A 15,568-nucleotide genomic window follows, 5' to 3' on the forward strand; every position below is an offset into this window, starting at 1 on the left:
CATACCAAATGAGACCGTTCTTTCCACACTCTGGTATATTCATGGGTCCGTGTTTGCCCCAACTCTTGATTTTGTATTCCTTATCGGAGTTATGAGATTGAATAACTTCGTTATCTTCAACTTTTCAAATTAATTATATAATTATTCCATGCAGTATCTGTTTATGATAACGTAGTATAACTTCTGATTCAGCAATTGGATTACAATTATTGTGACAACCGTTGAAATAATCCATCTAGTTTCTGATATAGAACAGAGACTACATCTTTGTTCTTATTGCATTTTGATGTTTATGTTTAAAAATTATTTGATAAAGGAGCTCCTATTATTAATGATGCTTCATTTATCTGTAAAATTAACCGAAAAAACATTTATGGGAACAAATCTATACTAAAATGGTAGTTCTACGTGCGATAAAAACAAAGAGCATAGATCACAGTTTTTTGTTTCGAGTAAAAAGTTCTCGACCGCCAACCCCCCCCCCCCCCCCCCCCCCCCCCCCCCCGCACACACACACACTGATTCAATGTTCACTGCTTCTTTCACACGTATAACTACCATTTTAGAATAGATCTGTTCCTGAGAAATCCTACTAATGTTGAATTTATGTGACATTTCGTTATTGATAAAGGTGTTACTTTTTCGTTGGAATTTTCCCTTGTGTTGACTTTTGTCGCCATACATGTACATGTAGGTCATGCCAAAGTCACGTGATTCGCCACCGTGGAATTGAACTACGATAGCTTCCTTAATTTACGCGAATACTTAATATGGCGAAATGACACGTATACGTCAAATCGCGTGAACAGGAATTTGCGTGTCGTCTGTTAATCAAGAGTTCTTGCATGTATTGTAACAACAGAAACATAAAAGCGAATAATTTTATTTCGCGAGTGATGACTCTAGCGAAATTACGTGATAATAAATTCCCTGCGTATATTTAGGAATCTACAGTAATCTTTACAGTGTATGCACATGACAGGGTTCTAAAGCTGACTTAGTTCAGTTCTTTTTTCTAGATTGGGAGATCTGGTAATTAAACTTAAAAGTAACATCTGAAGAGCACACTATGTACATTGGGTGAATTTTCAACTACTATTATAAATATCCTGTGATAGCTATTTGACAGTTGGAAAAAGTAGCTTTGGTTCAAAGTATAAATAGAAGAGTGATTGCCGAACCAAACTGTACAGAGACAAGACGTTATTTTGGCAAATAGTCAATGACTGAAACTTTCTGCAATCGTCCTTTGACATAGCACACGTCGATAGTCTCGTCTTTAAGCAATAAATAATTCCTTAGTATTTCGTGTCTGTCTTAGCAAACAGATCGGAAATTGAATATAAATATGTCAAATTATACTGGTGAAATCCCAATCAACGCCTCGCCAAAGAAATAACGCTTTTGATGAACAAAAATAAAACAGATTACCTCCTCCATTAGAGATTCTATACAACTTTATCAGGAAACATCTTTAATTGAAAAACTGTCAGCCGAGTCTACGAGAATGCATGGAACGTACGCTTTATGTACACGTGGGCTATTGATCACAGTTCTAAAAAGAAGCCTTATCACCAGTCCTATATAATATTACACGTCCAATAATTTTCTCATCGACGATAATTGCACTGTGCAGCAGCGAGTGTTTTCCAGCTATTTGAAGGTAATGTGTCGTGCATGGTGTTTTGTTCTAGTTATTGGTTAGATTTAACGGAATTGTGTCATATAGTGTGCCTTGTCAATAGTCCGCGATTGATGGTGTCTGTGTTCTTGTACAGCAATCCTACTCAGCCACCGGGGCTACTTCTCTCTCATGTTAATCGGATGAATGTATATTTTGTTATGCGAGTATTATGATAACTATTGTAAGAAATGACTAACAGTTGGTCTCATTTCGCTTTCAGGATTAGCTATTTGACATCATTGTGGATAAAACGTTTAGGGGACTTCGTATAAGTCTGTTTATAATCATTTAGTTAAATTAGAATATAAAGATATGTTTGTAAAACGTTGACTACCTGGTATTTATTGTTTTAAAATTCAGACTGACCGTTATGACTGTCGCGTGGGAAGCAGAAACTGAACTGAAAATTTAAATTCAAATTAATCATTCAGATCTTTTTTACTTACTTTCTGTTTGCATGTTATGTTTTGCAACTATCTTTGTAACTTCAAAAAGATCTCGATGAATATATACTGCCGCGGTGGCCGAGAGGTTAGAGCGTTCGCCCCGCATGCGGGGTTCGAATCCCGGCCGCGACACACCCAAGTCGTTAAAACAGATAGTGACAGTTCCATCCCCAAACGTTCGGCATCAGGTGTGAATGTCACGGGTCCTTGGGAATGACCATAAAAACGGATGACCCGTGTCACAGTAGGTGTGGCACGCTAAAGAACCCTCACTGCTCAGTGACCGAAAGTGCCGAGCACATGCCTAAATTTGAAGCCCTTCACCGGTCTTGGTGACGTCTCCATATGAGCGAAAAATTCTCGAGTGAGACGTTAAGTAAGATACAATCAATCTCGATGAATATACGAACTTTTCAGACTCGTCATACAATCAAGAAACTACAAAACTGCCCAGATTGATCGTTTTATTCTTTGTATGATATTTCACGTTCCATTCGAGGATTTTTCACTCATGCAGATACGTCACAAGCTGTCGTTGAAGTACAACAATATTAACCTATGCATGACGCTTAAGGTTATAGAAAAGAGGTTTCTTTATCGTGCTAACGCCTACCCCAGGGCTGTAAATTAACCTTCAATTTGGAGAAGGCAGGAAATTAGGCGGGGGTCTGGGGGCCGACCAGGCCCCCAGACGCTGAGCACATTTTGTGCACACTGAACACGTTTCGTGCAAAATCCTTGATTCTAGGGCCTTCTAAGATGTTACTTGACTAACTCATTCTAAAAGAAAGATTTGGAATGCTTTTTAAGGGAGGTATCATGCTCTTAGTTATTGGAAACAACATAAATTCTAATGAACTTTAAATTTTAATTTTTTTTGGCTCAAAAGTTGGAGGAGGCAGCTGCCTCCTCCGCCTCCATGTAATTTACGGCCCTGCTACCCAATTGAATCACGCGCTCGTCCTTTCCTGTAACCGGTTCATTTGCGGTTACGGATATAGCTGAGTATTTACGATTAACGCCTATCGTGATAGATATCCTCCGTATCCAAAATATCTATGACTTTCACTTCTAATACCGGGAGCTTTGTGAAGGGACAGTTATACACTGTCAAATGTCAGGCTTGACGCGGTCGCCGGAATATGGAGAATCGAACCCGAGCTCCTCGGCTGCGAGGCCCTAACCACCAGGTTATTGCGGTCAGTCCATTCAAGTTAATTGGATCACTTCATTTGGTAATCATGATATCCGTAGTCTTATCTTTGCATGCCATCTTTTCCGAAGAGTACTAATATCTGAACATGAACCTATAATGTTTAAATATCTGAACATGAAACCTATATTGTTTTAATATCTGAACATGAACATATAATGTTTTAATATCTGAACATGAAACCTATAATGTTGTAAAATATATTGATTTCATCCCTCAATTTTCAAAACAAACAAATTATCCAAATTACCCAATATAGCCTAATATCCATGAAATGATTAAGTTGGCCCCTCAGCTTTTGTGCACAACTGCGTGGAATGCTATAACTTAGTATGCATTGGTTCAATACTGATCCCATTGCTCCAAACATATTATACATCTATTATTTAATCCTATCCAGTTGATAAAAAATGTGTCAATTCAAATTTTGAAAGGGTTTTGCAGGGACTTCATATTGTGGCGAAAGGATTCTTCAATCAAAAAGTTCTAATTCTGCATGACATTACAGTTTCTGTTTTATCCAATATATCGTCAATGTTTTGGCCCCTATAATTGTATTTCAGTTTCATAATTCATGATACAAGTAGTTGAGACTTGGAACCAATTCAAATGTTGTAAATCAATAATTTTGTTTATAAATGTTTTCAAACAGAACATCAATTCTTAAGTCTAAATTAATTTAATCGAAATTTTGTATAAAAATTCAGTATTTTGGGCAGTAATTAAAAAATCCGACTTTAACCTTCACCTCCTTTTAAAGTTCCATTTTATATTTTAAGACAAAACTTTGTAATATGTGCAATTTTAGAAAATGATATTACTCTTAATGTTTTCTTTTAAACTCTTAAATTCTAGATCATGAATATTTCACTATATCAAAAGCAAAAGGTCATCATAAATTTCCAATCTACTAGTATTGAATTTTTCATATATATCTTTTGTTAGAAGACATAATTATACTCAAAGGCCGTAAGCTCCGAGCATAGGCCTAAATTTTGCAGTCTTTCACCGGCAATAGTGACGTCTCCATATGAGTGAAAAATTCGCGAGAGGGACTTTAACGAATATACAACCAACCATCAATAACAAGCACTATGACTATAGGTTTTCTTTTTAATTTCCTAATTCTTCTTCAAAGTAGATATTAACAGTACACTTTTTAAAAAAATGACATACTACAAAACTATGGTGCGAGCCTCTTTAAAGTGATAAAAATTACACAAAATGGAAACAATGAATAATTCGTATTTCTAAAGTCATGTTTCTTTTATTTTTACAACCATTATCCCTTGTGCTTGATAAAATAATGATCCATTCAACTTATCTTTCAATCACAAAGTGATTCTGCTTTAACGACTGAGGAAAATCACACCAAGTGCCCCGTTTCCTGCTCGTAAAGAAAATGGGATGCCAAATGACAATATTGATAGCTCGCTATCTCATGACAAAGGAGGGTTAGGAGTCGGCCAATATATAGGAAGACCTCATCTGGACAAGAAGTAGTCTTAAATTGGCAAAAATGATAAATCCTATGTGTCTGTTTTGATTGATAATGCTGTCATGACATAAAGAAGCATCAGATCCGATTAGCCTTGTCCCGTAAATTGGCTTCAAATTTAGTAATTGGTGCTTCAATGTCGTCACCTCTTCACGGTTAAGCATCGATTTAGTTACACTATCCTATATAAACACTTGGCAACAATAAATCTTTCAGTTACCTGAGACATTGCATGCAAATGTTTGATCAAATGATTATTTATCAGAGGAAATATTCCCTACATAACGGATGACACTCTACTTGTACAACTTTTAGGAGGGTGGAGGATTTAGATCTTAATAAACTGTTTTACAGATATACCATGTCTATAGGATTGTTAACATCAACCATTCAGGCTGCCAAGAGAATCCGTGACCGAGCAGACCCAGTGGTACAAAACTTGGGGTCTGGTATTGCTTCCTTGGTAAAAAGCGGACATGATTATTCCTATTTAGAAAAGAAAAAATCACGGATAGAATTGATCCGACTGAGCGCTGTTGTTTGTGGAATAGAGCTTTGTTACGCTGCTGAAACTGCCTTTGTCAGCCCCATTTTACTGAAATTGGGTGTACCCGTACCACTGATGTCATTAGTATGGTGTTTAAGTCCGCTTTTTGGAATTATTCTGGTTCCAGTGTTAGGTTCTGTAAGCGACAATTGTAATCTGAGATGGGGTCGCCGCCGACCGTTCATTTTCCTGTTAGCACTTGGAATTGTTGTGGGTTTAATCATTGTTCCGAATGGAAAGACTCTAGGAATCCTAATGGGTGACAAGAGGGACAAAATCTTTGACAACAAAACCCTACCAAACAATTATACTTTATTTAATAGAACCTACAATTCGACGTTAAACCAAACAGATGGGAAACTTTCTGAAACATTTCCAAAGGAAGACGACGTGTTCCATTCTCTTACACAAATGGATCGCACAAAAGGAATTACATTAACCATATTAGGAGTAGTGCTTTTGGACTTCAGCTGTGATGCAGCACAGTCTCCAAGCAGAGCATATTTATTAGATGTTAGCATCCCAGAGGACCAATCGAAAGGGCTCAGCACATTCACTATCATGGCAGGGCTAGGAGGATGTATAGGATACGCCATGGGGGGAATAAACTGGGATTTGAGACACACAAAGGAATCATCCTTAGAGCAACATGTCCTCGTAGTGTTCTCCTTAGTCACTGTCTTCTTTGTTTTGTGTCTAATCATTACTTTAACAAGCTTTAAGGAAGTCACATTAGGATACTGCGAAAAATCAAACGAAGATTTACAAAAGTCAAAGACAAAGAAAGGCAAGTCTAAGTACGAAAAATTTACAAACGAAGAGGACGATGAAAATGAGTATGACCACGAAGATCATTTAAAACGAACGTCTGCACAAGTTGACTATGGATCAACTAATGACTTTCCCACCAAGAACTTGCATGTGTCGGAAAACTCCAATACCGACAAAATCCCAAAAGAATCTACACCAATAAAATCTGTAGAAATTTCTAATTTCGCTTCATTGTTGAACGAAGTGAAGTTAAAAACGTATCTAGTATCAATAATTCGGATGCCCAGGTCTCTGTTCATCCTGTGTCTGACTAATCTCTTCTGCTGGATGTCACTCGTCTGTTACTCCTTGTATTTCACTGACTTTGTGGGGCAGGCTGTATATGAAGGGGATCCAAAAGCGCCAAGACATAGCAATTTACACAAACTTTATAACGACGGTGTACGGCTGGGATCGTTTGGGATGTCCCTCTATTCGTTGTCCTGTGCAGTGTATTCAATGTTCGTAGAAAGACTGGTGGAAAAGTTTGGTAAGTATTATTTGTTTTGAAAATATCTTCTTTTTGTCAATGCAAGGTTTCAGATGATACAATAACAGAAAATATAAATGCAATCGTTAAATGCATAATCGGAAACCCACGGTTGATTACGCTTCGTTCCTCTCTACATCAACCGTGCGGCCATTCATTCTTACTCGCTTGTTCTCATGAATAATTAATGAGGCAATTAGATTGGGCGCTCATAGTTCACCCTGAGCAAATTTGTCCAATCAGTAAGACGCTTTCAACCCAGTTTCAGTATACAATTGTTGTGATAGTTAAGTTAATGCTACCTTTAAAAACAAAAGAGTTCAATTACTATAACGATTACTTTGATTGGGCGATATTTTAAAATATTTTTTCATGAGAACGAGCGAGTAGGAATGAATGAACCCACGGGTGATGGAGAGAGGAACGAAGCGTAATCAACCGTGGGTTTTCGATGATGGTTAAAATGGAGAATAACCCACACAACTTCAACTGTTATAAACAAAACTCATTTGCAAATTAACGAAAGTAAGAGAGTGTGAAATTAAATTTGCAGGAGCAAAGAGGGTTTACATCGGAGGTCAGCTAGTTTACTGTGTTGGCATGATCATCATGGCGACCATACAAAGTCCAGTGACAGTGATTCTCTTATCCCCCACTGCAGGCATCATGTACGCCACTCTCTTTACAATGCCATACATGATAGTCGCCAACTACCACACGAAGGGACAGGTAAAGCACGGTGATTTCTTTTGACTGATTCCAGTGTATTTAACAAAATATTTCTACAGTTTGAAAGAATTTGTAGCAAAATAACAGTCTGGGGTAATTACAAGGGCATATATAATAGTTATTGTTGATTTTAAATTACCGATTTGTCGTTTATACAAAAATCATTTTTCTTCTATGTTTAGAAGCCCTTAGGATATTACTTCTGAGGTTAATGTGCTTACCGGTGAACTAAAAGTAGTATACGTAACATATGACGTCTCTAAAATTAACTTTAACGTATATCCTTCAATAATTGATTGATTAATTATTAACAGCACAGCTTATCAAGGCATTAAATCTGACGAAATTTTAAAAAACACATACGTAAGAATGTGAAATGGTATATCTGACCGAGATGTTGGGCTCACAGCAGGTGTGACGAATCGACAGGGGAAGCTTACTCCTCTTAGACACCTGGTCCCACTTCTAGTGTGTCCAGGGGTCCGATCCCGTGGGGATCCGGGTTAGAATAGGTCCTCAGCATCCCTTGATTGTCGTAGAAGGCGACTAAATGGGGGCGGTCCTTTGGATGAGACCGCACAAACCTAGGTCTCGTGCCACAGCAGGTGTGGCACGATAAAGATCCCTCCCTGCTCAAAGGCCATAAGCGCCGAGAATAGGCCTAAATTTTACAGCCCTTCACCAGCAATGGTGTCGTCTCCATATGAGTGAAATATTCTGGAGCTGGACATTAAACAATATACAATTAATTAATCAATCAATCAATCAATCCAGGGGTTCGTGTTTTCGTTATAGGAAATATGAGATTGATCACTGTTCGTTATCTTCACCTCTTCATGTAACAAACTAGTGATATGTCCAGAAAAGGAAGTATTTTGCTAATAATTTTGACGTTTTGATACAAGAAAATTTGTTTAAAATTTTCATTTTGTAATATTGGAAGGGTTGTAATAAAGTTCTTTTTGAATATCAAAATTCAGCGTTATTGAATTTTATATAATTTACTCAGTAAAAATGTAATAACTAAAGTCTAGGGAAAAAAGCATTAAAAATACATGAACTTGGATTGTAATTTAAAATTGCTTTGTATACTCGTATATTGCAGGACTAACCCAGTCAACAATAATGCATTTACATTAATGAAATAAAAGTAAATATCTATTTATGGGTTTTTTTCTGTTAGAAGGAGTTCACATTTTATTTGTCTTGAAAACTGAACTTTACCTGAAAAAGACGTGTTTAGAATATAACATTTTATGCTGCGTGACATACACATGCATATCTTTAACATCTCCCACCTATATCAATAACAAAATATCATGATTACTTGAAAGGAATAAAATCTTGTATATTTTTTCTTTAAAAATACCATCTCAGAAAATCTCGAAATTGTCGCCATTGTCCAAATTTTCTTTGTCATCTTCCGAATGTGTCTCTAATGGCAAACACTTGGAATATGCTATATTACTTATTAAAATAAACTTGGTATGCATATTTGGTTGAAAGCAGTGTAATTTATGTTGACTTTTAAAACGTTAGCATGAAGGTCAAGGTCAGTTTTGCACTTGGTTGGGGAAGGGTGAACGGAAAAGAGGAACTTTTTACGGAACTTTCGTATCTATACACTCGAACATTTCCCATTCTGAAATTCATGCCAGCCAATCACAAAAGCTACAGAAACACTTCCTTAAGATGAAAGATATATTGAAAACGTATTTTATAAGGGAAATAACCACTTACAATGTAATTCGACATATGATTTTAAAATCCACGACTAACAGAGATGTTGTAACCTTTAGTTTTATTCATGACTGAATATCAAACTATGTTTTATACTTCCTTAAATTTGACGGCGAGTAATTGAGATTTGAAAAATAAATCACAACACGAAAGCCTTGAAATGACATAATAATGTAAGAAACATAAATTCTACAACAATTGTTAGTTGTGATTTTTGTCAGCTCTCGTTTGAAATTGGCATTGATTATATGTTAACAAAATTAAACGATACCAGACAAAAATAAGAAATTAGTTTGAGGTTATCAACTCTTTATAAGTATGATGTCATATCTGTCAATATTGTCACAAGTGAAATCTAAGGTAAAGTGCTCTTTGAAATGTAAGCAAATAAAATAGATCCATATGTTTAAAAGACAACAGCGCCTCAGATATCACTCATATATCGTACATTTTAAAATATAATTGTTTCAGCTATTGCAATGACAATTTTTCTTTCAGTTTTCTTCTGAAGCACCCACAAGAGAAGATACCATCCGAGGACTAGGGACAGACATCGCCATTGTGAGCAGCATGGTGTTTATTGCGCAGTTTGTTCTGTCAGCTTTTGTGGGGTCAGTAGTGCACGCCACAGGTACCACCGTGGCGGTCGTGGTGATGGCAGCGATACTCAGCCTTCTCGGCGCACTGTCGGCCACTCAAGTTCTGTACCTTGGTTTATAATGCTTGCTAACAATATCAAAGCACTGTCGACCACTGTATCTGTATGATAGATGTTTAATGCCTATAAATAATATCAACGTACTGTCCGCTACTGAAGTTCTGTATTCTATATTTATAATGCTTACTAACAGTACGTTGTTTATATCATTTTATTCGTGATAAGGTCATTAATAATTACAGTTTGTTATATGCTCGCCTACACAAAAGTCTTTCGATTCCAAAATCAGATATTCAGCAAGTTTGTATTAACGCATCTGATATTGGATTTCCTAGGCACCTGATCCCATCTCTGGTGTGTCCAGGGTCCCTGTTTGCCTGATCCCACCTCTGATGTGTCATGGGGTCTGTGTTTGTCTGATCCCACCCCTGGTGTGTCCAGAGGTCCGTGTCTGCCCAACTATCTATCTTGTATTGTAGGAGTTATGGGATTGATCACTGTTCGTTATCTTCACCTTTCATATTGATAGCATTGTGCAAACAATACCTATCACTAAAACAAAAGCCTATTAGAAGAGCTAGTGGTTTCTTTGTCTATTTTATTCCCATGTGTACCCTTAAATCCAAATTAATTCATTCAAGTTGGAAGACCTGATCACCAACGACTACGTAGATATTGTCAAAGAGGAACTCCAGCTTCTTTTTTATATGAACCTTTTGCTATGATAAAATGAAGTCTTAGATTTAAATTCTTAAAGTCAGCATTTCGCAAATTTTTTGGTTGTTATAATGTTCTAATTCATCAACACAACGTAACCTGTAATTATGTTAAATGCTGTCTTACACGTTTCATACCAATTGTTAGGCCGTTCTTGGCACATTCCTTTTGACTACGAATAACTCCGTTTACCTGATCAAGATATAGGGCTCACGGCGAGAGTGACCGGTCGACAGAGGATGCTTACTCCTCCTAGTCACCCGATCCAAACTCTGGTATGTCTAGAGTTTCGTTTTTATCCTATTTTTAATTTTATATTCTTTATAGGAGTTATGAGATTGATTATTGTTCGTTATCTTCACTTTATCTTGAAACCCATCTCAGTCCTTTGGAACAGCTTTACATATATGGTTCATTTGAAAATTGTATTTTAAATGGTGCGACGACTTTGAAGTCTTTTGACATTTAAAATGAGTCACAGACTGAAGACGCTTACTTCAACTCATAGTTTGCTTTGATCATCAATTTAATAATGAGTATCAACTACAGAAGCACTTAATCAAGAGAACAAAGATTAATAACTAGCACAATTTAATTTTCATAATGAAGAATTATGATATAAAGAAGTGAATCCATGTTTTATCAAACTGTTAAAAGAATATTTAAGAAACTAGTTTTTTATGGAAACCTAATTTATATTTAAATCGGCATTGATGTAGTTGGAATAGTATCTACTGCACTTGGCACAGCTAATGTTGCAATCAAAACCATTTCGTCTACAGGAACATCTTTGAGTGACAAGCATGATTTGCACTGACAAAAGATGGTTTTATATACAAGATGGCGGTGTTTCATTTTCATTTGGTCTTCTAGGGCATCATTTACCAGATCTAAAACGCCATCCCAATCTGTTGCTTATAACATTTCAACGGCCATCCAGGAGGGACGACTTGATGATGAGCTTTCTGAATGTGAAGAGCTGATGTGGGATAAACTGTAGGTAGCAATTTCTGACAAAGAATGATAATACTCTCAGCGGCCAGTGTTGTTCTAAACTTTCTGTACCGTAGTAGGTCCAATCTTTTCACCCTGAGATAACCATACATAGAGACAACTATCTCATTTTCAGATTGAATTACACACTCCTTCGTACAGGATCTTTAAAATATTCTCTTAGAAATGTTGTCTTCAGCATTCTCGAAGCAATAAACTTGCCGATTTAAAAAATGCAAAAAGTGTTATACATGTACATGTATTGGAACCTGTTATGGAATGAATTGCTGGAAAAACCTGTCTGAAATCGTGGCTAGTCACTGACATTATCTTTCGTATGTCCTACAATTTGGAGAAATAAATGGGTGTCAAATGATTTTGTTCCTTGAGGCTGATCGGTATGTTTGGCAATATTATAACCTGCGTGATATTGATGGCATCACGAAAGTAATGTTCTAGGATTTTCCCCAAAGGTTTGATAAATCTCTTATTCTTTTCGTGAATGATAAGGGACACATTTTTCTTTGTTTTGGAAAGTGTTGTGTCGTTAAAGAAACCCTATATAGCACAAATCCCTATTGATCGTTTGGGGTGTATAAAATTCTTCAAATACAATTATTAAATGGTGGTAGTTGTCCTTTACAAACGTGGGTATCTATCAAATATTTGAGCAAAATTTTCATTGCTCATCCAAAGTATCCTATGAGGCGAACTGACGCCATCAAACCTACATGAATAGAATTAATAGAAAATCAATAAAGGAAATAAAATTACTTAAATATCAAATTCAAACAAAAGATCAAAGTACTTAAAGTACTCGTGGGAGTTGAACATTGTGGAAATTCAGTTAGAACAGACAGCACTGGAAGGGGAGGGGGATAAATGACTGAATATTATCATGATTTTAGATACAAATCAACTGTTGTTGTTTTTCAAAGCGTTACAACAGCAAACATGGATAATGGAAGGCCCATGGACCACAACGCTCCTCGAGTAACTGAAGTCGTGTTGTTGTTTTCTAGAATTTCACCCCTTTATATTCTCATGAAAAATGTGACCACATATTATGGCCCAAACATTCAAATCAATATGGTTATCAATGCCTTGCAGTTATGAAGAAGTTTTTCCCCTGTATATATACATTCAAGTTTAATCCTAGTTATAGCTAATTCTAAGGATTCATTACTTGAAAAGGTAGTCCAATATGCTAAACTGTCACCTGAGTATACTACAGTCCTGTAGAGGATCAATGGAATGGTAAATAATTGTATAATAACTCAAAATAAATGAAATGCAAAAAAATTAAAAATTGTCGGGCATCGGAAATGCACAAGCCGAGTTGCGCAAGGAATGGGCATAGAGGGAACCGGCAGAAAAGTTTTCAAGAATTATCAAGCAGGGAGCAAAATTTTGCGTACATAAATTTCAGCCGACTTAAATCCTTTGTGACCTTGACCTTTAACCCTTGACCAAAATCAATAGGCTTCTTTGTCTCATCAAGGGCGATAATCCATCTAAGTTTAATTGAGATCCTATAATTTGTTAAAAAATTATAGTGCCGAAAACAAAATTTTCTCCAAATTTCAGTCTATTTATAGCCAGTGACCTTGACCTTTGACCTAGTGACCCCAGAATCGATAGGCTTCCTCATCTTACTGAGGGTGACAATCCATTTAAGTTTGAATGAGATCCTATAATTTGCTCAAGAGCTATGGTGCGGAAATGAAATGTTGATGCGTGCCCGCCTGCCCGCCCAAAGGCACTTCATCAGATCATAAGCCGAGTTCGACTTCATCGCAACTCCGCTAAAAATGAAACACTAGTCAATTAATGTTATTTATTGCCAAGGTATTTGGGATATTATACTGTGGCTCAAACAGGGGGTGAATGAACCTGACAGTATGGAAAGCATATAGTGGAATCAGACTTGTGATGCTGGAAATCTATAGTGTTTTTTTTCAGTTTGTGAGGGAGAATCCTCATGTCTCTTTCATCAGTAGACAAATAAACAATGTGTTTTGACCAGAGCAATTTCCAATCCTTTTTGCAGCATAAATTCAACATTGTGGCAACTGGGTTAAACTTTGATAGTGAAGTAATACATGGCAGCACCGTATCCCATGCTCTTAAAATTTCTGTTTGACACACACTCATGACATCCACTCAAACATTACAGAGTGCAGCAAAATCCCATTGTAATAGGGGATTCAAAATGGATAACTGGTACAAAATATGGTACATACTATTCAAAAAGGATAATGAATTTGACATATTGATGTCTTGGAAAAGGAAATTCTGACATCGGGGCTCTAAGCGTTTTCAAACATTGTCATTTGATAAAAGTGTTCTACATTTTTAAAAATAGAGATTAATATGTCTTTACATACATAGGTGAGAAAGTTTCCATTATTCCTAGTCGAGACATACCATGTATGCGCAAAAAATTCATAAACAAATATCACACTACTCACGTAGAAAATGTGGACCTTTTCGTCATCAAGCGCAGCGAAACACGCCATTTCGAGATTATAGTCGACGAAAGCTCGGTAACAGTAATGAATAAGGTACACTCATTTTGTATCTATTTTGTGACTTTCTTTATTAAAAGGAACAGTTCTCTAATGTGTAACGTGCAATTACTACGTAATTCAATAACTTGAAGCATGAAGCAGTTTCACTTTGCCACCGGATATAAGAAATTTTATTTCGTATTTCGATCCCAATCGAAAGTTGTTGACTGGGAATGACGTGTTTTAATTCAATCTACATGTAACATCAAGCATCTTTTATATCACATTAAAAAAAAACCAAATATATACACATACACAATGTTGTAGAGTTATTTCTTGTAAATTTTCTGAGGTTTCGCACCATATTCGATATTTCGCGCCACGGTGTCAATAGGGCTTGTGTGCAGTTGTCGTTCGTTTCCCTATCAATGTTTATAGGTGACGCTGCGCTACAAAGGACAATTTTCAACCTTATCTTTTATTTTTCTATGTCTATCAGTATCAATTTGATCGAAATCTTGTATTCAAATTGATTTGAATACAATATCATTGCATTTATTTACATGTCAATTATCAAAATTAGATTAATTCAGAAAAGTTACATGGATTATTTAATGGCGGATGTTTATAAAAGTTTATGTTGATTTACCTAGGAGTAAATCAGCTGACACAGAACCCCCGCTGACGACCACTATACAAATCAATACAAATTACTGCGCAGAAAAGTGCGTGATGACCCAGGGAGATTGAACATAGTTCAACTCCCAAAAACCATAAACCCAAACAAACTGACACTTAGTCCCTTGCCCATGAAAGGTAAATATAACGAACAGTAATCAATCTCACAATTTCTATAAGCAATACAAAATAGCGAGTTGGGCAAACACTGACCCCTGGATATACCAGAGCCGCCGAGGTGGAATCAGGTGTCTAGGAGAAGCAAGCATCCCCTGTCGAAATGTCAGAGTCACGATTGTTAGGCAACTGTCGCAAAAGAATCAGCCTGAATTAACAAATTTCACCTTAGTCATAACTATTAAAATAACACTCTAGTATGGCATGTCAACGTTGCAATATTTGATCTTTTCTATTTGTATTGTATACCTATTCGTTTTTATTGTATATTTTCCCACTCATATTCCATATTTTCTATTTCTATATTTGTATTCTATATTTTGTTTTCTTTTCCATTTAAATTGTATTTCATTTGTATTGTTTATTTTCTATTCATATTGCACAAGTTTCCGTTTCTATTCCGTTTCTATTCTATTTTTTCTATAATTTTCATTTGCATTGTAACATTTTGATTTGTATTGTAAAATTTCCATTTGTATTGTATCTGAGGGAGTGTTTATTTTGATTTTTAGGAAGGATTTCATTAGTCAACGTCAGCATTTCTTGGTAATCATTCGGCGGACATCAATGTTTCACAAACACATCTTGTTTCTTTACGTCTTATTAACCGGATATCATATTTTCGTCGTGTATTGAACGCTTAACTGATAACGCTTTTTGATACAAGCATTATCATAT

General features: G+C 36.2%; 1 protein-coding gene across 1 annotated transcript; it reads left to right on the forward strand.

Annotated features, from left to right (window-relative positions):
• Nucleotides 1-5,174: 5,174 nt before the first annotated feature.
• Nucleotides 5,175-9,963, forward strand: LOC130047094 (proton-associated sugar transporter A-like). Its single transcript, XM_056141337.1, has 3 exons — nucleotides 5,175-6,688; nucleotides 7,242-7,417; nucleotides 9,656-9,963. Exons 1-3 carry the CDS (start codon nucleotides 5,203-5,205, stop codon nucleotides 9,875-9,877), a joined length of 1,884 nt encoding a protein of 627 aa, XP_055997312.1. The 5' UTR covers nucleotides 5,175-5,202; the 3' UTR covers nucleotides 9,878-9,963.
• The last annotated feature ends 5,605 nt before the right edge of the window (nucleotides 9,964-15,568 follow it).

The sequence above is a fragment of the Ostrea edulis genome, chromosome 6 (assembly GCF_947568905.1).
Source record: "Ostrea edulis chromosome 6, xbOstEdul1.1, whole genome shotgun sequence".
Taxonomy (NCBI): domain Eukaryota; kingdom Metazoa; phylum Mollusca; class Bivalvia; order Ostreida; family Ostreidae; genus Ostrea; species Ostrea edulis.